At 43.5% G+C, this 27,132-nt stretch overlaps 1 protein-coding gene across 1 annotated transcript in view; it reads left to right on the top strand.

Annotated features, from left to right (window-relative positions):
* LOC138591046 (connector enhancer of kinase suppressor of ras 3-like) overlaps positions 1-26,153 on the top strand; it is a 31,876-nt gene extending 5,723 nt beyond the window's left edge. Inside the window, exons 2-13 of the mRNA XM_069661544.1 lie at positions 9,840-10,003; positions 14,017-14,219; positions 16,094-16,181; positions 19,789-19,830; positions 20,748-20,867; positions 21,050-21,109; positions 21,995-22,063; positions 22,152-22,298; positions 23,653-23,777; positions 24,275-24,462; positions 24,549-24,635; positions 24,877-26,153. Of these exons, the coding sequence (XP_069517645.1) occupies positions 9,840-10,003; positions 14,017-14,219; positions 16,094-16,181; positions 19,789-19,830; positions 20,748-20,867; positions 21,050-21,109; positions 21,995-22,063; positions 22,152-22,298; positions 23,653-23,777; positions 24,275-24,462; positions 24,549-24,635; positions 24,877-25,166 (1,583 nt within the window). The 3' untranslated portion in view covers positions 25,167-26,153. The remainder of the gene's footprint in view (positions 1-9,839; positions 10,004-14,016; positions 14,220-16,093; positions 16,182-19,788; positions 19,831-20,747; positions 20,868-21,049; positions 21,110-21,994; positions 22,064-22,151; positions 22,299-23,652; positions 23,778-24,274; positions 24,463-24,548; positions 24,636-24,876) is intronic.
* Positions 26,154-27,132: the final 979 nt, after the last annotated feature.

Raw genomic sequence — 27,132 nt, 5'->3', positions numbered from 1 at the left:
GCTGATAGATAAGGCAGCTGTATAGGGTTGGTCTGTGTTTTCACAGCATTGATGGTGCATTGATAAGCCCTGAGATCCACTTTCAGCAGGGCTCCATGTACCCTGAATAGATTGATGGGTGAAAGTGTTTGTTTTAACCAGGAAACTGAAAAACACCTGGATGGCTAAAGGGAAGCCCCATCCTTTCTCTGTGGTTATTTTTATCTGTGATTTTCCATGCAGCTCTACAGCACACAAAGGTGCATATTGCTGTTGTGGAGAGGTCATAAAGCACCATTGTGCCAAGCATCTTTTTTTATTTGGTTACGATTAAACGTCACCAGACCGGGAGTCTACAGAAAATTCCACATGTTCTGAGCAGTGAAGTCATTCATATTGTGCCTTTTTGAAGTTCCCCGTCACAGGTCCCTGCTTACATTTCCTGTTTCTCCCAACGGTGAAAACATTCAGGTAACATTTCAGAATACAGGTCAAGCATGAAAGATCCAGCCTGACAGGCTTTGTCATTTTGGAATCTGTTGTGAAAACAAAACCTACTGAACTAAAAATTGTTAAACTTTGTGCCAAAAGCTCGATCTCGCATCATTTCTCAGCAAATTTTGAGTTTTGACACAGAGCTGAAGGCAGACTATAATACCCCTTTCCCACCGAAATTAGCGTTGACACGGGTTTTTCAGACCCGGGAAGGCCTGCTTATAGATGCCGATTTTCTCTTTTCCCATTGCCAGTTGAGTCTACTCCTGTTGGTCTCTTTTCTGCTGCGGAAACAGAAACAGGGTTAGTAAACAGTGGTTACCGGGTGTTAGTGGGCTTTTTGACCAGTGGGAAAGCGGCCTAAACAATTTTGTTCCCTTTATCTCAATTCAGAAACTTTCCACAAAGGATATTAGAGCAAAATATGGGTTTTGAATTCGTTCAAGCAGGGAGTGGTGACTGCTCTTTGAGGATATTCCGGACCTAGAGAAACAATCATGGGAGATTTTGTTGATCCATCCTTTTGTTCTCATTGGTGCAGCCACCTGGGAAAAGCCTTCATCTCTGTGTGTATGTGGCTCTCTCTCCAGTCAACAGCGCATATATCATTTATAGGAACATGACTGTCTCTTTATTTATCTGTCACGGCTGAGGGAGAGACAGGTGGCAGCAAGAGTACAAACAAACCCCACCTGCTGATGGGTGGAGTGAGTTTGTGTCGTGTGTCAGGATTGCGCGTGTTCAATAGGAATCCATCATCAGTTTAGAGCATGAAGACAAAATGAGGGGAGGCATCTTTTAAAACCCCAAAGACAGAGAAAGCATACCACAATGTGCAGCGTGTAAATATATGTCTAAATGACTGCGTCATAGGTGCCGTGTCACGGCCTGCAGGTGACACACTGTCACTAACTGCTACCTTTCATTGAAGATGACTCACCTTCTCCTCCCGCACCCATAGCCGCAGGAAGAATTGGATCAGCTGCCCACAGCCTGTAGGCTGCATAGTGATGTCTTACACTACATGATTAATTTGTTTTTCATATTTACTGTCATATTAACAGAAATGAGTCATTGAGATTTTCGGGAAAAGCTAATGATGTGTTTTGAATGGAGTGTGTTTATTGTGAGGGGTTTATGTTTGTGATTTATTGGTCCTCTACAAAGAAGATGGATTGACAAATGATGTTCTCAATCTTTTTGACCCCTCTCTCCTCCTCTCCTGACCTGGACACAAGCTAGCTGTAAATCACTGGATCGCGTCACACTCTCCTCTTCCTCTTCTTCTACCGACTTCACCCTCCTCCAACTTCCTTAAACCTCCCTTCCCCCCAACTTCTCCCCGCTTCCCCTGTCACTATAGTAACCTCCCTTTTATTTACAGAGTCAGCCAGTGCTTTAGCTCTCCATTGTGACAGAGTGGGAAACCACCAGGAGCACTTTGCGCTGCCACAGCAAAGTGCTCTTGCTGGGTTTCGCCTGGGTACAAAGCAGGAAATGAGCTCAGATTTGCGTGTGGACACCAGGCTGAGGAACGGTGTACTCTGTGCCAGGATCAGAGATGGACCCGCTGTCGGTTTTGATCGAGTAAATCCTCTGCTGGGCTGGGCAGTGAAATCTTTTCTTGATGTAAAGGGAGGGGTTGCCCTCTTGGAGATTTAAATCAATTAGCAGGTTCTTATCCAGAGATGCTCTTGGGGATTAGGAATGGACTAAACCAAAAGAGCCTCTGTGGCGGCAACAGCAGCATCATACTACATAACAGCACAACGGATGCAAATATATGTTTGTCTCTGCAAGAAGGTTGCCCCACATGCAGCGTTATCTGAATGCTAGCACACTTTTCCCACGCCAATGGGGAACGTTTCCTCCCCCAGACCTTGTTCATCTTTATTGTGGTTTCCATAGGCAGCTATTACGCTGCTGGTAAATTGCTCTGTAATCAGTACGCAGGGCCACCCTGTTCATACAGCGCACAAATAATGGGATAAGCTCAGTAAACAGAGTTCCCTGTGCCTTCTATGACCAGTGGCTCTGACTTTGAACCCAGGGTTAGGTCTGAGGGGGGGCTTCACTTCTTAAAAGTGGTCTTTTTCTGTTTTGTCTGTCCTTGTCTTTTTCTGTCACGGCCTTTTGTTCCTCCACTTGTTGCCTCTTTCCCTCCATCTCTGTGCTTTTGCAAAGAAGGGCAGTCTTTAATTATGCTTCTCCTGGGGAAATGATGTATACGCTGTAGCAAAGTGAGTGTTTTAGAAGTCCTGCTGACACACAAAACAGTGCAGTCAGTTACGCAACATCCCATCTTCACAAGTGGCCACACAGAGTCATACCCCTTTCCCACCAAAATTAGCGCGTTGACGGGGGTTTTTCAGACCCTGGAAGACCCACTTATAGATGCCGATTGTCTCTTTTCCCATTGCCAGTGGAGAATACTCCAGTCTCTTCTCTGCTGCGTCCTCGTCTGATGTCACAAATGCGCCCGAAACGGGGTAAGTCGCAGAAGTTACAGACAGAGCATAGAATCGCGCCGGAAAGAGATAGGAGATTAGTGTGTCGACACGGGTTTTGTGTTTCCCATCAATGCTGAACAGAGTCGAGGCAGGTCTGAATGCCGTTTGTAACCTTTCCCACTAAGCAAAAAAGCCGGGTGTTAGTGGTTGTTTTGACCAGTGGGAAAGCGGCTTTAGTTTCCTTATTGCTCTCTTACACGTATTGTGCTTCAAACTGGAACCCCAGGACATTCCCAAATTCCAGAGGTGACATTCTCCATTGTGCACTTTCACCACACGGAGACTGTGACTATCTTGGGATACTTGTCAACAGACGGAACCACAACAATATGACATTGGAGGGGCCAGGAAAGACGAAAGATTGCGGTGGGTGGAGAAGCAGGAACAGAGCTAAGGAGAGAAAGAGGAGGGGGGGTAGACATTTTTGAGGTCCTTGTTGGTTTCTTTAGTGGGTGTTTATCCTAGTGGTAACGGGCTGCAGCGTGGCCGTGCGTCCCACTGGCCTGAGAGTGATAGGTGTTTATGTTGGCCTGAGAGGATATTGCTCCAACCCCTGCTCCTGTCACTGACAAACACACACACACCAACTGTACTCACCTGTGCATACACAGGTTGACACTAGCTCAGGTCTTATGCAGGAGTGAGAGGCTGTTAACATGCATCTGTGTTTGCCACAAGGTATGAATACATTGGAGGAAAGGCTTAGAATAGCCATTACTACCGCTTAAAGCACTGTTGAGTCACATAATGCAGAAGAATAAATCACTCAAATGGAGCAAAGCCACTTTGACATTATGGATAATATGATTAATCATTTTTGCCATGAAAATGTCTTATTTTAAGCACTGAAAATGTTAATATATCTTACAGGTGAACATGTTTAAACCTGCATCTACATGGATTAGTATTGAGCTAACAGAATATATGCTCTTGGGCATTTATGCATAAATGTGCAGCATACTCAAGCTACCTGAAAAGCCTCAATGTTAAGGCTATGTAGAAGTGCACGGCCCTGTGGGAGGACTGTGGCTTAACAGAGCATTGGCCACATGTAAAGTTTTAAGCAGTTTAATGTCAAGGAATTCTGACAAGAGAAAACTAAATGATGTTTCAGATGCAAACTCAATGACCCAGACAACCAGTTTTTCAGTGTTTCTCTCTCCACGCCCTCAGCTTAAGGAACTGCTTTGGTTTCTGCAGGTTTGCAAAGTCACTTACTAATGTGCCTGCAGCAGTCTGCTCTATCTGTGTCTCTCTCGCTCCATCTTGTTTTTCTTCTATCCTCTGATCTGCATGTAGCCAGAAGTCATCATGCATCAGGCCATGCAGCAGCCAAAATACCTCTCTTAACCTCCTGTGCTTTGACCTGCAACGCCTCCAGAAGCAACCTCTCACCTTTCTCCGGTCAATATTAACTGAGCCTACCAGCCCAAGCTCAAACTCTGAAATCTGACGAGGTGACCTGTACTGAATGCTCATGAGGTGAGGATTAACTGAGCCCAGGGGCTGGCACTCATAGTTGCCGATGTGCTTCAACCAACGACAGCCCCACGAACTTTGACCCCTCTTCCATCATCAGTCATCGTCCATCACCCCGTTAGAGACAGAGCTGCTTTTGTCTCTGTGTGGACAGACTAGCCTCAGCTGCTTTTTCTCACTTAGGAAGCCCACTTGGGAGATGTCAGTGCTATTTTGTAGTCGTCTGTGTTTAAGATTAGGGTACATGAAGCAAAGCACTCTTTGTTAGCTGGAGGAAGTGGTGATAAGATTAAAACATGGATCGTCCAGGGTCAGAGCCAGTTCAGATGTCAGAAAGCGATGGATCTAAAATAAATGCTTTTCTAGGGATATACTATACAAAAATGTCCACTTTCAGATGTAGGAATATCGTGCCAGTTGAGACAAACTCTTGAGACAGAGTGTCATACAAAGCTGTAACATTGTATGCTGTTCTCAGATGAGGACACAACATGCTAGATGAAGAGATGTAGAGAACCATTGTGTAACTCCAATCCCCAGTCCCCATTGGAAGGGCCAGCCCAGTGTGTGTGTGTGTGTGTGTGTGTGTGTGTGTGTGTGTGTGTGTGTGTGTGTGTGTGTACAGGCTTTGTTGATGTCCTGTGAAGTCATGCATTAGAAGATAGCTTAGCAGTCGCGGAGAGGAGCTTTTTCTTTCTTTCTAATTACAGCACGGCCTGGTCCAGGCAGAGACCATTGTGCCCAAGTGCTGTGCATTCCCACAATGGAGCTGCTCAGCGGAGAACAATGAGTCAAATTCCTGACCGTTCCCCGCAGGTTCAGAGGCCGGCCTGACAAATAAAGACAGCAGAGTTACAGTGGCTTTGCTATTCTACACCCGGTAGCTTTCCCAGTGGCCACCCCAGTGGGGATATTGGTTTGTGTGGTGTCTGCATGTTTGTGTGTGTCCTTGTTTATGTGAGTGTGTGTGTGTGTGTGTGTGTGTGTGTGTGTGTTACAGGGTGGCTAAGCTCCCACTGGGAGCACAGGGAGGGGTTGAAAGATGGGGGAGGTGAAAAGGAGGGAGCTTGTTTCGTTCTTTCTGTAGGAGGTGAAAGACTGTTCACCATTTTCTGCTGTAATCAAACCCCTGAGAACAAAAAGTTGGCAGCCAGAAGCTGCATTCAAAGTATCGTTGATTACAATTGATCATCAGTTTTCTGACAGCACTGAACTTTTATAAGATGTCATGTAAAACCCTGTTCACTGTTCAGATGACCTTTTCGTCACACAAACTCAACATGGGTGCTGAGCTCTCATGTGCTTGGCGACATCCAACACAATCTGCTGTTTTTTGTGCTACTGTGGGGATGGGCTGAGATTATGACAAGAATAGCTCAGCCATTTGCAAGCGGAAGGGTTCTGTTGTTTACGTTGCCAAAAATGTGTGCTTACACAGCCTTTAAGTAGGCTGCAGAGCTCTCAGGCCTCCAACAGGGTCTGGTTCCACGTGTTGCATCCAGACTGGAGTATCAGGGGTTCTTGCTTTCCCAGCTGTCCAAAAATATGCCTGTGTGTGTGTACGAGTATGCATCTATACACAGACGCCATTGTGTTGATAACCTGTTCTACACATAATCAGTGTGTACTTAATGGGAGATGGTGGGTGGTAGGCAGGACCCCACAGTGAACAGCAGGTGACATACTGGGACACACAGACTTGCATTTGCTATGTGCCTAGTTTTCTGTTTGTTTATTAGTCAGATACTTTGACAGATTGCATTTAGTGACCCTCTGCTTCCTATTGCAGTTAGGGTCCCCTTTAAACAATATGAAATAATCAGTAATGTATCAATTTGATTGGATTACTTGGATGAAGTTAGATAGAAAGTAGGGCCATGAAATTTCAGAGCATAGTACAAATATTTTCCTGATCCCTAGGTGATGTCTTCATTTGTACTTAAGTGTTAAACTAACAGGTCCTAATTCAAAGATGTTCAATTTACAATGATTAAAACTAAAGAATAAATATCAAATCGTCCCATTGGAGGAGCTTCAATAAGATAAAAGTTGATATTTCTGCTTGATAAATGACCACATCAATTCAGTCAACTTGTAGTCACAATGCAATTAGAAGGTTTTCGGCCTTGCGTTTGCACGTGACATTGGTCCTGGTGTCTGTGCCTCTGCTACACAGTAACACCCACTTGCTTTGGTTTGAGGACATTTGCCAAGTGGTTCACAGAGGCCATAAAACTCCAAAGCGTTTCATCCTGCACGGCTTTTGAAAAGCATTCACACAGTCCTCCCTAGTGCCTCCCCCTTCGCTCAATTCACAGTAACGTGACACTCCATCTCCTTTACTGGTTACTCTAGCTTTAATGAAAATTGATAGTCCCTCACACCCCAGCAGCAATTGATTGAGGCCTAATAAATGTTTTATAAGCCCCACTGTAAGGACAGCCCTCTTCAATGCAGAAGGTGACAAGTGTTGAGGCCAGAGGGAGAGATTGCTGTAGTACCAACCTTCCTCTTAGGGCCTCTGAATTCAATGGGGGAGTAATATATCGTCTAAGTTGCGCACACTTACCCTGGTTCGCCATCACTGGGACCATTAAAGCAGTAGATCTCTTTCTCTGATGCATGAAAACACAGTTACAATTGTTCCAGTTCAAAGGGAATGCAGATCATAGTGAGTGTGACTTCTCGGATCTGGGTTAGGAAGTGTGGGGAGAAAACACTTGCCAATGAATGGATGAAAGGGAAAGCCTATAGGAGAGGAAAGGACCTTCATTCATCAGTTAGCGGATACAGATTCATTCCTCCTAGCATTTCTTGGATGGATGATGATGTGTGATTTAAGAACAACCAAGTTAAAAAAAAATGTAATGTAAGCCTCAGTAAGTTGTAAACGGAACCACAAGTTTCCCTTGTGCCCTTTCTTCTTCTGGCTGGTGAGGAGAGTGGCACCGTTCCACAGGAAATGCCTTTTTAACGCAGCAGGAAGGGGAAACTTTGCCCCCTCTAGATCTTTGTTTTCATCTGATTGTATTTACTGACTGGCACAATGTTTGTGTTTGTGCTGTTGTGGATACAGGCCAGTCGCCTTAAGTCTTACAATGCGAAGTGGGTTCTCTTGCAGACTGCCAGCCAGTCAGGGGTTAAGCTGAACATTCTCCGAAGCCTCGTCTGGGAATTAGCATGCTGAGGAATGAGAAAAATCTAATGAGCCTAACTGGACGTGACTTGTGTGAAGGCTAATGGTTAACAAGTTCTGATGGAATTTCCCTTTCATTCAGCGGAGATGACCTGAGCTCTCACAGATATTTTCTCATGGATTAAAAAGTGAACTTGTGCTGGCATTATGGAATTTTAATGGCCTTTTTAAGGAAGTACTCTGAAGGTAGCATGAGCCAAGGAGCAACACATACTGCATATTTTGATGTGTAGAGTAAACAGTTTAGCTTTGTTAGCATTACATTGAAATCTGTACAGTGCCATATTTGATCCACCAACAAAATGTACTTACACTGAACACTAGCTAATCAAATGACGACTTGGAATTACAAGTTAGCCAATCTTGGATCCAATCGGCTTTAGTCTGACGATGATGTAGCTTCTGGGGACAATGGTGAACATGCTAGGGCATGTAGCGGGCTGTTAGTGATAAACAACTTCAAGACTTCCTTTTCCGCATGCTGCATTGTTTACAGAACCAGTTTTTCTTTTGATTCACTTTAATGAATAGGTCTTACCATTGCCGAAATTTCAACATCATGATGCAGATTTGTAAAAAGTAAAATTGCAAGCTTTGTCAGGTCTGTCCTCAAGAGGAGAAGAAAACGGAGAACGGAGGTCGACTAGATCATTTCTGATGCATTTAAGGAAGTCGGGAAATCTGAATGCTGGAGGGCTTTCGTGACACAGTGTCAAGGAAATTTATCTCAAAGTTAATTTTAGATCTAGAACAGATTGTTAGCTGAACTGGCTGCAGATAGAGATTAATAAGAAGCTAAATTGTTGTCAGATGACCGCTGATGGGAGCCGGAATGTCATGCATGTGGTTTATAAATACAGATTGTTTTTTCTGCATACGTCCGCAGCCAGCTGATTGGTCAATATTACTCGGACTACAAGCGTAGTACAAACAGAAATCAGAACACTTGCCATCCCTAAAATCCACGTCCCTGCCTACAGGTTTTACATTTCTATGTAGAATATGTTAATAGAGATTACATGTTAGCTGAAAAATATTAGTTGAATTTGATGAACAGCAAAATGTGTACTCTTTGTGTAGTCTGATGCTCTGATACTCAGTATCTAATGGTGTTGAGTCAGGAGTTCACTACCATAATACACGCTCTCTCACACAGTATCAACTTCTGTCCTGCATACTCTGCAACACATGCACAGACTGAGTGTCACAGAGCCATTAAGATACGAGGTGCCATTCACAAAAAGGGCTCAGTGACCACAGCACACACTCATAACTACATGCCCAACATTTTAAATGGATGCAGTTATCTGCTCTTAGGTTACTTGTACCTATAAAAAAGGGGGAAGCTCTCTTTGATTGTTAACGGATCATTAAAACTGAAGAATCTTATTTGTGTGTGTGTGTGTGGTACTGATACAGCTTGAGTGAGCGAGTGTGTCTTTCAGCTGACAGGGCACAGGGCCATGTATCTGCAGCTGCCCCCTCTCTGTGCGCTCTTTGATGGGGAGAAAGATGGCGTTTACTTCTACTCTCACAGCGAGACATACACACACACAAACTCATACAAAGGCTTGTTCTATGCTATGTTGTATATCAACACTACTCGAAGCACCACTGAGGGACACATTGCGTGTATAAGGAGGGAAGAGATGCTGTATTTAAGTCATTCTACAGTAACAGAAGAGCCTGTGTGCGCTGTGTGCTCATAAGTTACGTTTTTCGTGTGCTTGTTGACCAGAGCAGTTGGTAGTGTAACGGTCATATCATTTGTTTTTGGTGTTCCAAATAATAGCAAAGGGAGGCCTCTGTCACTGGCACGTTTATTGAAACACCCACACCCACCTACACACACATGCACACACTCACAAATATAGCCATCCATTGTTTAACCAGCCTAACAGACTTAGAGGTCTCAACCGTTTCTCTGTTTATGCTGTGTTTGTCTAGCAAAGATAGCAGTCACACCTGTTCCTTATCTTATGTGCACACACACACACACACACACACACAGGATAAATTCTAATAAATATAACAAATATGATAAAGAAGTTCTGAATTTGGCAATATTTCTGGGTTTGCATTCAGGCAATAAGCTCTACCAAATAAAAAAGAAGTTGTAGATTTCTAATATTTTTCTAAAAAATCCCTCATTTTGCCTTTTTTTTTGTCTTGTGATCCAGGTTTGGACGACAGCCTGCAGCAGTATGTGACCAACTTCGAGAGGGAGAAGATCAGTGGGGAGCAGCTACTAAAGATCACACACCAAGACCTGGAGGAGCTCGGTGTCGCCAGGATTGGACATCAGGAACTGGTGCTAGAGGCTGTCGATCTTCTTTGTGCTCTGGTCAGTAGATTTCTGCTGGGAGTGTGTGTGGCTAATGTGATGGGTATACATAAACAGACTATCTTCAGAAAGGATTTACAACAAAGCTGGGGTTACCTTTTGGGCATTCTCCCTCCCTCTCGTTGTACACATTCATAAAAACTTCAGCCTGTAGTTTCTGGTTCGGCAGCTAAAGGACCGAGCGATGCAGAAAGGCTCATCATTTCCCACAAAGCTCAGCGGGGTGTGGAGGCACCACAACACGCAAGCAGGCCCGAGGACATTAGGCAGCAGCGGTGTAACTCAGGGATGAGAAGAGATCAAGTCAGAGGGCCTTTAGGCTCAATTTGACAGTTTAAAGCTGTTTGAGATTACGAGGGGCAGTTGATGGTTATCACGTAGCAACGAAGGGCAGTTGATCTATTTGATAGATAAGATGAGAGCTCTTACATGCAAGGTTTTCTTCAAATACAAAACACATAAAACTCAAGCTATATTTGTCTTTTGGGTCCCTATTCATTAAAAACAAACTATAAATGTCAGGTCATTCTTAATGCTGAATCTGTCTGCTCACCTGAGCCATCTCGTCTGGGTTCAATCATAGATTCCCTGTTTGGCTCTTGTTAGTCACTCTGGGAGCAGCTGATCCTCTGTCCGTCATCACATCTCTCAGCAGAACTTCAACTAGTAAGCATGAGTAGAGAGATGAAAACCTTCCACACTGCGACTGAAAGAGAACCAGGTTTTCCAGCAGATGGGATCAATTTAGAGTTTTATCACTTCCTGTGCCTTAAAAGGCCCAGATTGTGGTCCCTGCATTTTGATCAGTGTCAGCATTTCTCTGTTTATGCTCTCTTAAAATGCTTTACATTAATCGTCCGGGGCACAGCTATTTTTACCCTTAAGTAACTTAGAAGTTCAATCCTCTTCTACATGAGGTTGCATCTTGCATTGAGGTCAAATCGGTTTGAATAAACACTTTATATGGCTCAAATAAGAAATAAGTGATTTCTTTGTCAGTGATCTGCCACCTCAGCACACTGAAGAGATGTTGGTTTTCTAGCATCCTCTGTGAAGCAGACGTGTCATTTTGTGTGTTGTGGTTCACTTTTATTAACAAGTATGATGCAATGTCTAAATAGCAGGTGGAGCTGCAACATTGAAACTTATGCTTGGATATCTTTGCAAGGTTTAACTGGGACATTGACATTAGTATTTGATTCTTCTTCCTCTCCCCTCCTAAAGTGTTTGATTATCCAACCACTGATAGGGAATGTGATTAAGCTAAAGCAACCTGTCCTGTACCTTCTAACAGCATCTCCTCTACCTGTAACCAATGGACGTTGACACCTGGGAGCATTTTTTGTTTTGATAGATTTACTCATCACAGAATATGTACCATATGGGACATGCTGTGCTCCATAACCTCTTTTACCATCACAGTAATCAGCCCCAGATTTCCGTTCACCCCTAGAACCCCTGACATCAAGGCAGTGAAATCTCAAGTCGTTTTCCTGTTGAGCAGCTTTATAAATTTGGCCTCCAAAGTGCTTCCTCAGCATGGTTCTGTTATTTTAAGTGAACCCTTTTCCCTGCATGAGAACTTTGTTCTCCTTTTCGAAATGGGCTGCAGTTTAAAAATACTGTGCCTTTGCAAGCATTTAGTGAAGAAGTATTTTGCACATTGTACTTTTACCCTCCCTCTCTGTTCCTTGTAACTTTAGGACAGGAGCGCTGGACTCTCAGCAACAGTTCCTCTCTGACTGAGGCAGTCCAGCTAAATGTTTTTTGTTCGTTAGGGGCTCCCTAATTAAGAATGAGACTGTGGCCTTCCGCAGTCCCCATGGGAGGAAGTGTGGCCCCCAATTCAATTAGCTTTAAATGTGGCAAGGTCACTGCTACCGACAGGAACACAGGCCACCAGCACCCAAAACCCCCACACGCTCTCACACTCTCCCCCCGCTTTCTCTCTTTTTGTTTATTGTTAGGTCAGACACTTCCTGTTCATGCACTCACATTCATCTTTGTGACACTTTGCTACTAGACGGTGCTCTTGAACTTTTACACACTGAAGAATTTTGCCTTATAATCATACCTTTTATACATTAGAGATCTAAGCTGAATTTGCAGTTTCAAAGCTAAATCATAATGAATGATATCCTAACATACAGCCCCACAGCCCTGCAGGAAACATACTCATTCTCTCTTCCACCCAAAAGCTGTCAAGATTAAATTGCTGTCTAGGGACGAAAGGGAACATTTCAATTAATTTTACTGGACTTCTCTGAACCTTGATTTCTTCTGCAGAGTCTACGTTGAAACCCAACACTTCTCTAGTTGTTCTCAGACCCCAGTGACCCACTCAAAGACCAGCGCCACATTATTCATGCACACAAGCTGCATGCAGCTGCCATAGAACATAGAGTATATGACAGATCATCAGGTCTTCATGAGTTGCAGAGCTGCTGTAAATGTATTTTACCATTGCCCAGGGGTGAAATTGTCCCAAGATATAATGTTACACTTAACCTCGGATGGCACATTAAAGCGACACACACACACGCACACGCACACACCCACCCTGTCTACCCTACAGGCATTTGTATCTTTTATAGTCAAGTCAGATCCATGTAATGCCTGTGGCGAGAACAGGAAGCGCTCTGTTGTGATAGCCGTTCTCCATTTCTCCCCAGGACATTTATACCAGAATATAGTCCCCTCAAAGCGCCCCAACTCCATCCTACACATCTTGATTCTAGATTAACTGAATGTCTATAAAAAGGCTCTAAAAGAAAGTAAACTTGGCTTGAAAGGCTGTTATGAGAATGAAAAATTGCATTTGACTGGAACCACAGGTTTTGGCCTCAGACGTGGTTTTTCAGCTCAGCTGGCAGTGTGGGACCGAGCCTCTCTGGACATCTGTGAGCCAGTGAGAACTGCTGTGACTGTGTGATTAGCCTGCTAATGAAAAAGCCAGGAGAGACTTTTGATCTTGAAAGTGCTCAGACTGCCTTCAAGTTCCACTTTCACTGTGTCACAACCATTAAATGGTTTATTTCCCCTTTTCGATAAACCTTTCCTGAGTGTTTGCTTATCTTTTATGATATTTGAACAATCCATTTAATGTCAAGTGTACCATGAGTGAGGCTACTGTTTGACTAGTTAAAATCTTTCAGTGATTCCTTTGGGACTGACAAGAGGAAAAAGTGTGTGTTGATTATACTCATGTTGGAGAGGCAGTGGAATAAAAGCAGACACTAACCACTTGCAGATCTTCTTCGTTGTGTCCCAAACACGTGCTGTCTTACTCCTTGCAAAGCATATTTAGCTACTGGCAAGTGACACATGCAGCAACATTGCTGGCAGCGATGCAACACCGTGTAAGCTGATATTTACCAGAACAGGAGCCAGGCTACTCTTTCTGTTTACCTTTAACCAACACATTATTCAATCAAAACATTGCACAGACTTTAAAAGCAGCCCTTGGTCAAGTGGTCATGCTCGGTCTCAGACAGGCACTTTCCATCCAAAGAAAAAAAAAACTGCACATGGTGTTGCTGCACAGTACCCTGCAGTAGTTAAGATCATAGCTCGTCTGAACTGTACTCAATGACCTTTGAAGATACAATACTTGACTGCTTTGTGCATGTCAATAACCTATAAATCAGAGGAATGCAAAAGCAGGAAACTACCCAGGCTGAAGAATGCAGACTTTGCTCCGCTTGAGCGGAATCAGGTGAAGGCACGTGCACACCCTCCCTGCATGCACTTGGACAATCCTGGAGAATGTAGGGGAAATTTCACACCCAAGCTGTCCTCACAGACAGGTGCACTTCAATTATACTTGACAAAGAAATGAATGCAGCCTCTTATTGTGCAGGAATCAACATGTTTTCCAAGGAATAAAACACCACTGTTGTGTCAAAAGTACCTCCGATGTCTAGACTGTGCAGAAGGGTTGTTTGCTTTGAAATTTCTAATTCAATCATGACTGTTTGACCTATTTTAAGTGGTGTATTAATTTGTCGTTTCAGAACTATGGGGTAGAGACAGACAACTTGAAGAATCTGGTTGTGAGGATGAGAGCTGCCACCAACAGTCTGCACATGGCCACATCTGACCGTAGGAAAAGCCCGGCTTACGATGGCAGCACTTCACGCAAGCCACCCAACGACTTCCTTACCTCTGTGGTGGAGCTGATCGGTGCTGCAAAGAGCCTCCTGGCTTGGCTGGACAGGTAATAAGATTTGACCATTTAACTGTACACTCTGAATCAGATCATGGACAGAATGGAAATGTTATTTTACTTGTTTGTACATTTTGAATCCCTTGGCCGAGAAAGATCTATTCACAATATAACGCAGAAATGCAGGCCCCTGCAAGCCTTTAAATGGGAGCTGGCAGAGTCCCCTCTGCTCTCCCGGTGACCTGCTCCAAAACTCATCACACCATAAAAGCAGAGCATGTTAAGCAGGTTGCCAGGATTGAGTGTTATCTGGCCGAAATTAAGCTCCAGTTTTTTAGTAGGCTTGGCATAAGTGGGTAATATGACATCATGGTATAAATTGTAGTTGTGATGTTAAGATGAGAGCAATAAAACAAGTGCTGTGCTTAGTTTTATAACCTGAGACATACTTTGACACATTGACATTTTTGAAGGACTGCCTGGAGGGTTGGGGGCTCATCTCTGGTTAGCTGCTTTTTCCTTCATAAACATGTGTTTTAGATTGAGTCAGGGAGAAAAAGAGACAGAAAAGAAGATGAAATGGCACCAGAGCGGTGACATTCTTGAATGTCAACCAAGTACAAACACAGAGCAAGGTTCTCTCTGTCTATGCTCAATATATGCCATCCAGTACAACAGCTCTGCCAAATATTTATTCTTTATGAAGCATATAATGGAAGGTTTTTATAGCTCTACACAAGGTGTTAATTCAACTGCATGCTTATTACTGAAGTCATAGTTAGTGGTGGTAGTGTACAGGACTGCGTTATGCAAATGTGTTTCTAATATTCTTCCTCCCTCATGTTTCTTAAAATTAGAAAGACCTTTCAATAAATTCCATACCAATCAGCACTTTGTAACTTGTTTAGGAAAGTGCTGTATAAATAAAGTTATTAAAGTTATTAATTCAACACCTCTGCAAACTACATCCTCAATAATAAACATATCGTTAAATTTATACTTGACTGTAAACAGAGTTATTGTTGTAAAAGTGCATCGCATGTGCAGTATTAAGCCGCTTTCCCACTGATCAAAACACCCGCTAACACGCAGCTTTTTTGCTTTCTGGAAAAGGTTACAATCAGCATTAAGACCCGGGTCAAATGAATCTGTAGTTGACCTGGCTAATCATCGCCTTGGCTCCGATGGGAACACAAAACCTGGGTCTCCGTTTCCTTTCTGCCGTGATGCTATGACGCGCATTGACGCGACTCCTTGTCATGTCAGCTACAAATTCTGCCCGTCTCCGTCCAAGCAGCACTCAAACATCGTTCCAAATTCGTCAGTGCAGAGTTTGATAAATACACTGAATGAGTAATAGATACAATAAAGACCTAACCACCGTAACATCTTCACTGGCCTCCATGCTGCTTACCAAAGAGTCTAATGTAAGTCCTTTGTGCGTACTATTGTTTACTAACCCTGTTTCCACCGCGTTTGTGACGTCAGAGCAGAAAAGAGACAGGAGTATACTCCACTGGCAATGGGAGAAGAGACAATCAGCATTTATTAGCGGGTCTTCCCGGGTCTGAAAAACCTGAGTCAACGTGCAAATTCTGGTAGGAAAGGGGTATTATGGACTGGGTGTCTGGTGCGAGTTTTCACAGAAAAAGCCAAATCCAAAGAACACAAATTCAACACCTGTTACAACCTTTTATCGCCATAGGTGTCGCCAAAGAGAACGCAACTGAGATCTTCGAGATTACCACTTAAACTGGTGTACTTAATAAAGCGGAGGAGTGGATATTAAATGTTTGAGTACCATAAAGTGTTATCATATGCTTTAATTCAGAAGTTATGCAGTCATGCAGTTAGGGTGACTCTGCAGCTCTGTAGCCCCTTGCTCGTTCCTAATCTTCTCCCTTTCCTTCTTTGTCTGCTTGCAGGACGCCGCTTACAGGGATCAGTGACTTCACAGCCACCAAGAACAAGATCATTCAGCTGTGCCTGGAGCTCACCACCACAGTTCAGCAGGTCTGCACGCTAGTTAGCTCAACAGCACACGTGTAGCTAGCCCCTAGAAAAACCTACGCACACACACACTATAGCTTTTTCCACTGAGTGCATACCAGCCCAGGGGCACAGACATTCAGAATAAAGCGCAGGAGAAGAGAGTTATGGGAAATGTGGTCTGGCAGCCATGACATAACCCTGAAGCCAACAGTCTGGGCACATTATTGCAAATACTGATGTTTTTCTTGGGGTCTTTTTTTCCCCCTCCTGCCGCCTAATGAGGAGACCCCCTTTAGTGCAGGGGGACGTTTAATAGTAAACACTGCTTTTGTGTTTCCAGTTTCATAAAACCCACCGGCACTCTTTTAAAGGTGGCTGCCAACATTCCGCATGCCGCCGCTCTCCCTCAGCCATGTGGTTCCTGTTTTTGCTTCTCCAAGATGCTCGCAGCAGGAGGCCAAACTGTGTGAAAGCACTAAAATTTAACGCAGAGATGAGGAGGAGGTCCATGAGACTGCCAGATAGGTTGCTAACAGTTATAACAGAGCTTCAGCATCCATCCACTATATTTCACTACCTTTTGCAGAGGATTGCTCTGGCATTGCATCATGATACAATGGAGTGTCTGCATCTGCCATTTCCATACAACCAGTATTGGTTAGTAATAGCTTTAAACAAAGGCAGCTGGTGAGTTGCCTTCAGAATCAAAGCCATTAGCTTCTATGTACATTATAATCTCCCTAAAGGGTTTGACTTAAACAGAGCCCAGTAAGCAACTCATTTTACCCTGCCAGTGAAAGTGGCCACTCAGACTGCTAGGTGTCATTTTTGAGGGTTATTGCATCAAAATAAATTCCTTTCCCAGAGTGCCTATTTCCTCACCAGAGTCTGGGATTTCAGCGCCTCTGGTGATTTACTGTGGGTGTCTCGGTCATGGTCATCTAGGAGAAGGGGGGGCATACATTTCCCACACTGCCATGTGAAGTGGGGACGTTATGGTGTAGTATAAACTCCTGAAAGGTGCTGAAAGAGTCTTTTAAGACGGGAGCGATTAGTTTGCTCTAATGGCTTGAGCAGAGAACTGTTTTGGAACCACTGATAGCAATGGATCCAACTGCTTATTCCCAACTCATTCCATCATTTAAGTATCTAAACTTGCACACGATTTTGCAAGACTCCTGTCTTTCTTTCTTGTGTCTTTTTTTTGCATAACATGCAGGCCAGAGTATGAGCCGCTGGTTAATAAAATAGGCTGCACAGCAGTCTGCCATAGTGATTAGGTTTATGATGGGGGAGGATGGCCGGAGGTTTGCCCAGCTCGTTCATGAACTTCAGCCAAGAATTAGGGCTTTTCAGATCACACAATTTATGTGTTCTGCCTGAATGAAGCCTGTGTGTACACACACAATGGGACACGGCCATAAAACTGTGAACGCATCACCCATCCTGGCTGACCTGTCCGTTTGGAGGTCATTCTTTTTCAAAGAACGCATTTTTTTACTGATCCCCCGTGTCTTTTCTCCCTGCTTCACGCTCCTGCATTGTTGGAAGAGATATGAACTTTATTTCTATTCATTTTAGCAACAAAAAAACCCAGATTCTATTATGTTAGGCAACCACTGAACTTAACAACAGTATACATCACATGTTAATGCCTTATGCATTACAGCATGTAAGGAGAAAAGGACTAAAACTTTGCGTTCCACAGACTTTATTTCACTCCAGTGTAAAGGCAGCTACCTTCCAGGTTTCTGCACCGTGCAGGCACTTCTCTCTTTTGGCCACTTCACTGCTCGTCCATGCAAATCCGCTCTGGTGGCAGATCAAAGGCCCAGAGAGCAGCACACAGAGAGTCATCTGATCCACACCGGCTGTGGGATCAAGTCCATAACGTGAGGGATCAGTACACCCAGGGAACTGTCCCTCAGCCTCCCTCAGCTTTTATCATCTGGCTCCTGCCTACTAGAAGGACTTAAGCTGTGACAAAGATATAGGATTTATTTAGATAGCACGTACAGATCTTTCTGTGGGACTTTCTGTGGTATGCACATGACTTGATGGCACAGTGAAGCAAGAGAAACGTTCCATAAATTTTGAAGCTTGATGTGAGATGTGCCAAGCCATGTCTGCAGAACATAATGATACTGTTTTGTTCCACGACCTCTAAACATTGAAGTATGTATTTTTAGCTCATCCTTCTTGGCTCAGTCAACAGTGAAGTCATCCAAACACGGGCCAGTCTCTAAAAGAAATATGCAGTTGCATGTTTATGCAAGCATAGCCACATTCTTTCTGTAACCTCCGTATATTCTCAGCTGAGTTTAGAAAGTATATTGTAGGGAAACATGGATTTGGGACCAATAAATGTCAAATGAGACTTATTTTTTTCCCTACTTAATGTTTTTATTGGCTTTTCATTTTTCCCCCAAGAAAGGGAAACGTGGCAAAGTCACATTTGTCTTACTCTAGCAAGCAAGCTCAGTCAGACAGGCACTAACGCATGGATGAAAAATAATATTTAGGGAGCATAGGATGTATTCTGCTTTGATGTGCAGCCATCGCTCACAGCTATAGACAGTCATGCAAATCTCGTCGGTGCAAACAAACCAACAGTATGTCAGGCCAAGTGTATTTGAAAACAGACATTCCCCTTTAGCCCAGCGGAATGTGCAAGCTATGGAAATATGGAAAAACTTGCTCGACCCCCATTGGCTGTCTGCACAATGGATTTACAAAGAGTAACAGAGCAGGCTTTGTACACGGCACATGCCTCTGCTTGTCTCTAATACTGTGAGGACCCAAACACTATTTCCCCTTTATTTAGTGCAGACAAAGGTTGGTGGCTAGTGAGATCTCTCAGGAAATAAGAGACATGTTGATTTTCTGTGCTCTTTAGTTTTGACAGAAGAGTTTCACCTGTGTTTTGATGAATGGCTTCCCTTAGGGCATTACCAGCATAGAGCCAATCCTATAAACAAGCAGGGCCCCCTTACATGCACAGTGAACCCCCACCCCTCATCCCCCGCTTAACCAGGGGCCCTTTCACCACCAACAACACAGTTGTCAGGGAGGCTGTTGCCTCAGCTGTGTCCAGTCCAGCTGCAGTCTATGAATGCTGTGTTGGGACACTTGGAAGGGGACGGTGGTCAGCCTCCGAGCTGACTTTGCAGATTCTATCGTTGGTTCCTTCCCTAAAACAACCAAGGTCACAGCTACTGTGTCTTCCCGCGAGCCCACCCACCTTCAGCTGTGGGAAGCAGTGATGCAGCGATGCATTATTTGGATGAGAGCTTTCTGAACATCATTGCATCTTTTTCCCAATTGGTCCGCACCATGTCATCTGCACATTGTTACTATATGAGCGTTCATATGGTATGTACGTCCCAGTACAGTTTACTGAACCACACAGCAGAACATTATGCAATTACAGCTTCCCCAGAATTTAGGCAGGGAGGCAATTTGAATCTTAAAGCTGTATATTTGTGGCTGTTCTCCATTTTTCTCAGTCCTATATCTGGAATGCTGATTATATTGAATTTACCCAACCCCTATACTTTTTCTGCCTCTTCCTCTTCCCTGTTGTTTACTGCTCTCGAGCCTAATCTGTCATCACTCTTCTCTCTAACAGGACTGCAGTGTTTATGAGATGGAAGAGAAGATCCTGGAAGTTGTAAGTATTCTGCATCTCTTCTCTCTGTTAGCCATAATGTAAACTCAATGAGCCCCTAAGGTTCCTTTATGGGAGAAAGGTCTGGTTGATCGTTTAGGTGAATGCGATTGTGTGACATGCTCTCGGCAGCGAGGTCAGTTCTCAGAGTGAATAGGTCAGTTGGGTCTATAGGATTGCCAGCAGAAGAGGCGGCTCTAATACGCCCCCACCATCAATCAGTGTTTCCTGTTGCTGACACTCTCCAGACCCTGTGGGCTAACACAGCGCTTCCTCTTGCACTCTGTCTCTCTTGCAGACATTATTAAGTAGAGTCCACATTAGAGCTGAATTCTCTTTGTCCATGTTTTTATTTATACTATTGTGCATTGTCCTCCTCTTGTCTTTATTTAATTTTTTTATTCCCAGCATTGTCACCTCCTTTCTACATTTCATTGTCCTCCACTGTCTGTTTTTATCACCCTCGCTTCTGTATGTCATCTGTCAACATAAGCTTGACTCTACATGAAGCGTAAACTAATAATGTGTTTAACTAAATGCATGTCCTAGAACATGCATTCTTTTATCCTGAAACTAGCAATGTAAGGAAGCAGAAAGAAGAGTAGTGTGTACAAGACTGATTTCAGTGTTGTTTGTCCGCTGGTATGTCTGCTTAATGACACACTAATGGTCCCTTGTAGCCCGTTAAGCTTTACAGTAAACACATACATAGACACTGAGAGGCACACAGGGAGCAGACAGCAAACTGATTTAGTGGTTCACGAGTAGCAGTGTAATCTGACCTTTTCTAAACTATAAAACACACAATAGCGCAAATGGTTATTAGAGGATTTAACACAACCCTTACACTGTGAGAAGTTTGTTGTGCTTCCTTTATTAATTATTGTTGTATTCTGAATCTGTATCCTTTTCCTCTACAGTCTAAGATTTTGAACAGCATCTGTGATCAGACCGTGAGAACCACCTCCGACCCCCTGATGAGCCAGTCGGCCTGCTTGGATGAAGTCCAGCTGACCAATATCAAACCAGGAGAGGGTCTGGTAAGGAATGCTGGGATGAATATTTTTGTCATAAACCTGATGCCTGCCTTATGGTTTTCCAGGGCCAGGAATTCATGCAATGTGTGTCAAATTGTGATCCTTTCATCTCTGTTGTACATCCCTCTCCCTCTGGGAATATTGTATGTTCTGTGACCATAAATTACGCTTTTTTTCCTCCCAAGGGGATGTACATCAAGTCTACCTACGATGGGTTACATGTCATCACAGGAACCACAGAACATGTAAGTGTGACAATATACTGACCACAAGAATACACCATGCTGGATACGGGAGAGAAGCCCCTTTTACACTGCCAGTTCAAGGCGGGATTATTACACCTCTGTTACGTTTCGTCTTCTATGTAAAATGCACGGAGGCAGGCTTTGGAGGTAGTAACAGAGGCGTAGTAGAGGTGACGCCGGAATGCTGTGTGAAAACACACACTGGGGCGGCTTTACGCTGGTGTTGCTTGGTTCAATGTAAAATGGCAAAGGCAGCATGACGGCGGAGCTTTGTTACGGCGCTGTTCCGGAACCGCAGTGTAAAAAGGTTTGAAGCAGATTGAAGTAGTTGGTCATTTGCATTGCTAGCAGTTTTGCACCTTACTCCTAAGAACAAGCATATGATATTAGTTTGTAAAACAACTTACTTTTATCCTCCTCCTCATCTACCTCTTCATCTCCTCCTCCTCTGCCGGGGGCACAACAAGCAATCTGAAGGAGTTCAGAATTACTCATTTGTAAAGGGAATCATTTAGTTTCTGAACTTCTGTAACCAGTAAATATCACAAACAGCCTCCACAAGAAGAAGTCCTACCTTTCCCGACACTGAGATAATCAGCTGGTGACTAATACACCAGCATCACTGCTACGTTCGTGTCCTTACGCCTCCGGCCCGTAACTGTGAATCATTGCCTGTAATGACGAGTTAATCCTGTTCGACATCCGTGTGACATAAAAAACAATTCAACTGATATTCATAGACGCTGAGAGTGTTTGTGTTTTCTCACAAATTGAACTTGGACTGTTTGTTCATCTGAAATTCAAAGGCAGGAATCAGGCTGTAGTGGAGCACTTGCATAAAAGTGGTTAATCAGGCTTTGTGCTTTTTCTTTGTTTGTTCTTTAGTCACCCGCAGACCTGACCAGGAAGATCCATGCTGGTGATGAGGTGATCCAGGTTAACCAGCAGACAGTGGTAAGAATAAACACATTTGATGCCAATATAAGTACCAGTCTACATATTCCTGGAATATTAATAGGTTTTTTGTGAACCTTTGAACCAGGTGGGCTGGCAGCTGAAAAACCTGGTTGTCAAATTGAGGGAGGACCCTAAAGGTGTGGTTCTACTCCTCAAGAAGAGGCCCACAGGCACAACAGGTTTCACCCCCGCCCCACTCAAGAACATGCGCTGGAAGCCCCCAGTACCACAGGTACATAAAAACATGCACACAAGCTCCCACACATCCTCCTTCATTATGAAAGATCAACAAAAGCCTGTGTGTCTTGTCATTGTCAACCAATTATCAGCTTTTTAGGGAGTTGGTTCCAAAACGGCAAGTTGAGACAAGTGTCAAAAGCCACCCTGAAAGTGCTGCTGGCTGAACTGAATACAATATATTCTTCTGACATCAAAGTCTCATGATGTCAAACAGTCTGGGACATAGAGCTGCCAGCCTATATTGTTGGAGTCTGGTTAGATTGTATCAGGTATATTAGAAGCAAAGTGCTCAGATGTTGCACTCGAAAGAAGACAATAGGACTTAAAATGATTAATTGCATTCGTTTTTTTTCAAGAGAAAACACCCTAAATGTCTATTATTCAAAGAGAGGTCAGGGGTAGCTGATAATCTTGTCCTAATAAGGTTATGTGACTGTAATCCAATTAGGTACTCTCCCTTATGTGAACACATTAGGCTGAACTTAGCTTTTAAGCACATCTCCCCACCTGAGTCCCCTTTAACAGACAGCGAGACAATAAGCCCTGTGTAAGCTAAGACTACCAAATTTCAGGCTCTGGCATCGTCTCATCATGCGTAGCCTGTTTTATAGCCTGAGAAGGCAAGATGAGACCATATCAGATAAGAGTGGGTTTTTTAAAACAACAAAGCAGCTCTCAACACAAAGGTGGCCAACGTCAACATGTCCACCAGCATCTTGTCTTAACAAGTAGTCAGGGGTATCAGAGTTAGACATCTCAGTTTATCTGTGATAATAAGGCTCCAGAAGGCAAAACAGAGACAAATCACACACCCTTATGCAGGAATGATTGACACTGGCTTTGTAATACTGTATAATTTGTGCACATGGGAGTCATTTAGAGAAGGGAAGGAAGGGGATGATTCATGAGACCCCAAATCGGATGTAGTTTGTCATTAATATATCACATGTCCTACACTGTATCATCAGACATATCGTGGCGGCATACAGTTAGTCAAGGGCAACATGTTGTTGAGTGTCGGGAAACATAACTGTGGTAAATGAGTACAGTTTTAAGTACATGTCTCAGGCTATTTTGGACTTCACTTACAATCTTTCCGTACCTCAAACAAGAAGGTTTGTACTCGGGGAGACACACAAGAACTTAACTGTCTCACCACATGTGGTACACTCCTCCCAGTTGCCAGCAAGTCATGTTGAGTCTTATTTTGGGAGAAAAACTGGAACAGCAGGCAATGACTTAACTTGTTTGTTACAGTAAACTGTTATAATGTATGCATATATGCATGGGAAGCATAATGAGTCAACAGAAGTATTAATTAAATGATTTATGAATGTATTTTTCAGAACAATTCCTCCTTGATCAGAACCCAGTCTCCCTGCGGATCAGCAAACGGATCAACTAAAAAGGAGAAGCCTGCCATCCTGGACTTGTACATCCCCCCTCCTCCTCCAATGCCATACACCCCACGGTGAGCTGTCCCATTTTATCCGCCATACTGTTATATTATGAGCTTTGTGCGTTCTAACAGGTTGATCATAAAACACAAGCCATGAAACAAATCAAAGAAGAGTTAGGAAGACAGAGAGAGAGAAAGAGACTGTAACTCCTTTGCCACAGTTCCTCATCCATAATGAGCGAGTCCTGCAACCGTGGTCACCTGACCTTCATCCCCTTCTACTGCACATTCTGTTCTGCTTTTCTCCAGCCCACTGAGCTCCCACTAGTCCCACCATAGACCTTATGCAACAGCTGTTTCGTCTTCCACCTCCAGGAAATGAAAGAACATGTTCAAATTTACTTAGAAAGCTAGTGACTGATTTTTTTATATAGAGTTTGTAGCTGTGTCCTATTTACTGGAAATGAAGTGTCAAATTCATGACTTGCTTGTTATACTGCTTCATTCTGTAAACTGTGGAGTGGCATGTTGTGTTTTAATGAGTAATGAGCATTTGTTTCTCCACGCAGAGAGGGGAGAACAGACTCCTTCTCCAGCATTAGTAAAAGACCAAAGGGCTCTGAGTCACCCAACTCCTTCCTGGACCAGGAGAGCAGAAGGCGCTGCACCATCGCAGAATATGACAAGCTGAGCGTTGGCTGTCCTATCGAGGCCAACGTGATTCAGCCCAGAATGAGGGAGCACAAGTCATCACGTGGTTAGTATTTCTCATTCAGGGAATCTTAAAAAACATTTTACCAGAAAGGAAATTGAACAATTGATAAATGTTCACTTTTCATGTAGGAAAGCCACGGCCACTCTCCATGCCTGTGGACACCTGCGTTGGAATCGTAGATCCATACGCAAAGCCCTGGGCACAGGGAAGGAAAGGTATGTACAAGCATGCGTTCACTTTCGGGTGGAAGCCCTGTTAGTGCAAGTCTAGTTTTGTTTAAAGCTACAAAACAGAGAAGCACTTCAATGTGCTCAAGCGCCATTGGTAGGACATTTTCAGTGGTCAAGAGACTGTATACCATACAGTAAAACAACAGGATAGTGAGAGATAACTTAAACACCCAGTGCCTCTCCCGTAATGCTGTTAAGATGTCTTATCATTGTCTCTCTGCCTCAGGTGAAGACCTCCTGTACAGATACCTCAGCAATGAGAGGATCCCCACCATTGCAGAAGAGGTCCCCTCAGTGTCTCCGCCCTACCGGCCAGCGGGGGAACGCCAACTGGTCAGAGTGGACCACATCAGGGGCAGCCGCTACTACTCCAACTCAGACCTCCACAACAGCGCCACCATCCCCTACCAGGAGGACACGAGAAAGGCCCCCGTGGCCCCCGTCTCCAAGCGCACAACGGCAGAACGCTCACTACTGGTCAGTTGGATCACGCGGCTTAAGCTATTGACTCACTGATGATGCGCTTCCTGTCCGGGGCTTCCTGTTCCTGTCTTGTGTCCTTCCTCAGTGCCTTTGATTTTTAACGTCCAGCTGCTTTTTTAGCAGCTTTGGGCTTTCTTACACTACTTTCTCCCCAACCTCCATATTTCCCTGGTGTTACTACTACTACCAACTACTACTCCTCAACCAAACTTGCTTTTGTAGTACTCACTACATTACGTCATCACCCCTTTAACACTGCCCACAACCCTGCTCATCTCTGACTACAAGAACCATCTCTGCCTCAGGAGGAAGCACTCTGGCCTTGTGTGCTGTCTATGGACTCCTCTGTACATAATAAGTTATGTCATGTGTCAGTTGAAATGCTCTCTGGTACCATTATTTAAACTTAAGAAAACTTGCCTCTTTTAACTTCAGCTATTTGCTTATTTTGATTTTATTTGCATTTATAAGTTATAAAAATACAACTAAGTGAAACAAAGAGCAGACTTTTATCAGTGAATTGTGCTTTTACTATTCATGTTCCTTTCTGTAATCAGCTAGTTACATTTCCCTCTGCCAAAGGTTGCCTCTTGTAAGCTATGCATACACTGCAAAAAGATTTTTATAGTCACTTAAGTTGTCAATGCTGCATTGGTTTGCAAAAGGATGTTTATATCTTATCACTAGCAAATATTTGTGCTGGTTTTAAAGCTATGCACTCAATTCAGTAAACTTATAACCTGTGTTTCAGTTTACTCTGCAATTACCCACCTTAAGGGCCTAAACATACCGCTGGCTGACAGTTAAAAATGTCTTTTGAAGCCAGTGTTTTGAACCATTTGAATCTTATAGAGCACACAGGTCAAACGGCCTTCTGTTAGCTGATGCTGTGGCGAGACCACAGATCACAGGAGACAGAATGACAGTATTATTTATAAAATACAGGGAAGACGTGTCTACTGTTGCTTTACCTGCCTTTTGTAAGTTTTGAATAGTGTTTTATTAAAAATTGCAGTTTATTTCAGTGATCTTTTGTATTGTCTTCATTTTACTATAAGATGTTGAATTACTGTTTAATGTGTAGCTATAATGAAGCATGTGGGATGTTGTTTTTCTGAAAACCTCATTGCTGAACTATGTTGTTCTAGGATCAGTTTACACCCTTAAAAAATGACATATTTATGATAACAATCTGTCTGTGAAGGGCAGCTTTAGTCCTTATTTACTTCCACTGTTGAGCCGGCTGGCTTTCTAACCTGCTTTGACCTTTGAGGTGAACACTGCTTCTATTTTTTAAGCATGTGGTGAAACAGGATAGCTAATGTCAACTTACCTTTTCTCTACGTCTCAGATGGCGATGCTTATGTAACTACTTCCCTCTTTGATGATTTTTAAATTCCAGCTGGGAGACCATATGGTCGGAGCAGGTTTTCCATCAGGGGCTCTTATTCCTGCACATATGTTGCCTTTTAAACATTTAAACGCCAGGCTAGGATTACTTTGCCTGACAGCTTTTGCCAGTTTTATTGATTTTAAGAAGTGTTTGCCTGGGAGGATCAGCACCTTTCATCACGGGACTGAAGATCTAACAAGAACAACCCTCTACTGTCACCCCTTTCCTCTTAACCTGTGCTTCTTTATGCATGCATTTAATCATGGAGATGGACCTCTTTTCTTATCTTTCCTCCACTTCTTTTCTGTGTCTTGCTCTGCCCCAGCTTGCCAAACTGTAGTCGCCTGCGGTCTTCACTAATTTGCACTTTCTGAAAACTTGTGGTCTGCCTAAATACTACCTGCTCTCTGTTTAACCCACTGTAAGGTTTGTTTACCACTAACTTGTTATGCCTGATATTCACAAAAGGTTATGTGGGAACAATAAGCTGAATTATTGGTAAACTACGCATGTGGAATAATTTTTAACAGATTGCAGAAATCACAGAAAGAAACAAATGAATGTGATAAATGTTTTGGTCTCTATTTCTTTTTTTCTTACTCTGGA

Source organism: Semicossyphus pulcher, unplaced genomic scaffold (genome assembly GCF_022749685.1).
Source record: "Semicossyphus pulcher isolate SPU_LCO1_2020_fin unplaced genomic scaffold, fSemPul1.0.p SCAF_14, whole genome shotgun sequence".
Lineage (NCBI taxonomy): Eukaryota > Metazoa > Chordata > Actinopteri > Labriformes > Labridae > Semicossyphus > Semicossyphus pulcher.
This window is presented reverse-complemented; position numbering and strand designations above follow the sequence as displayed.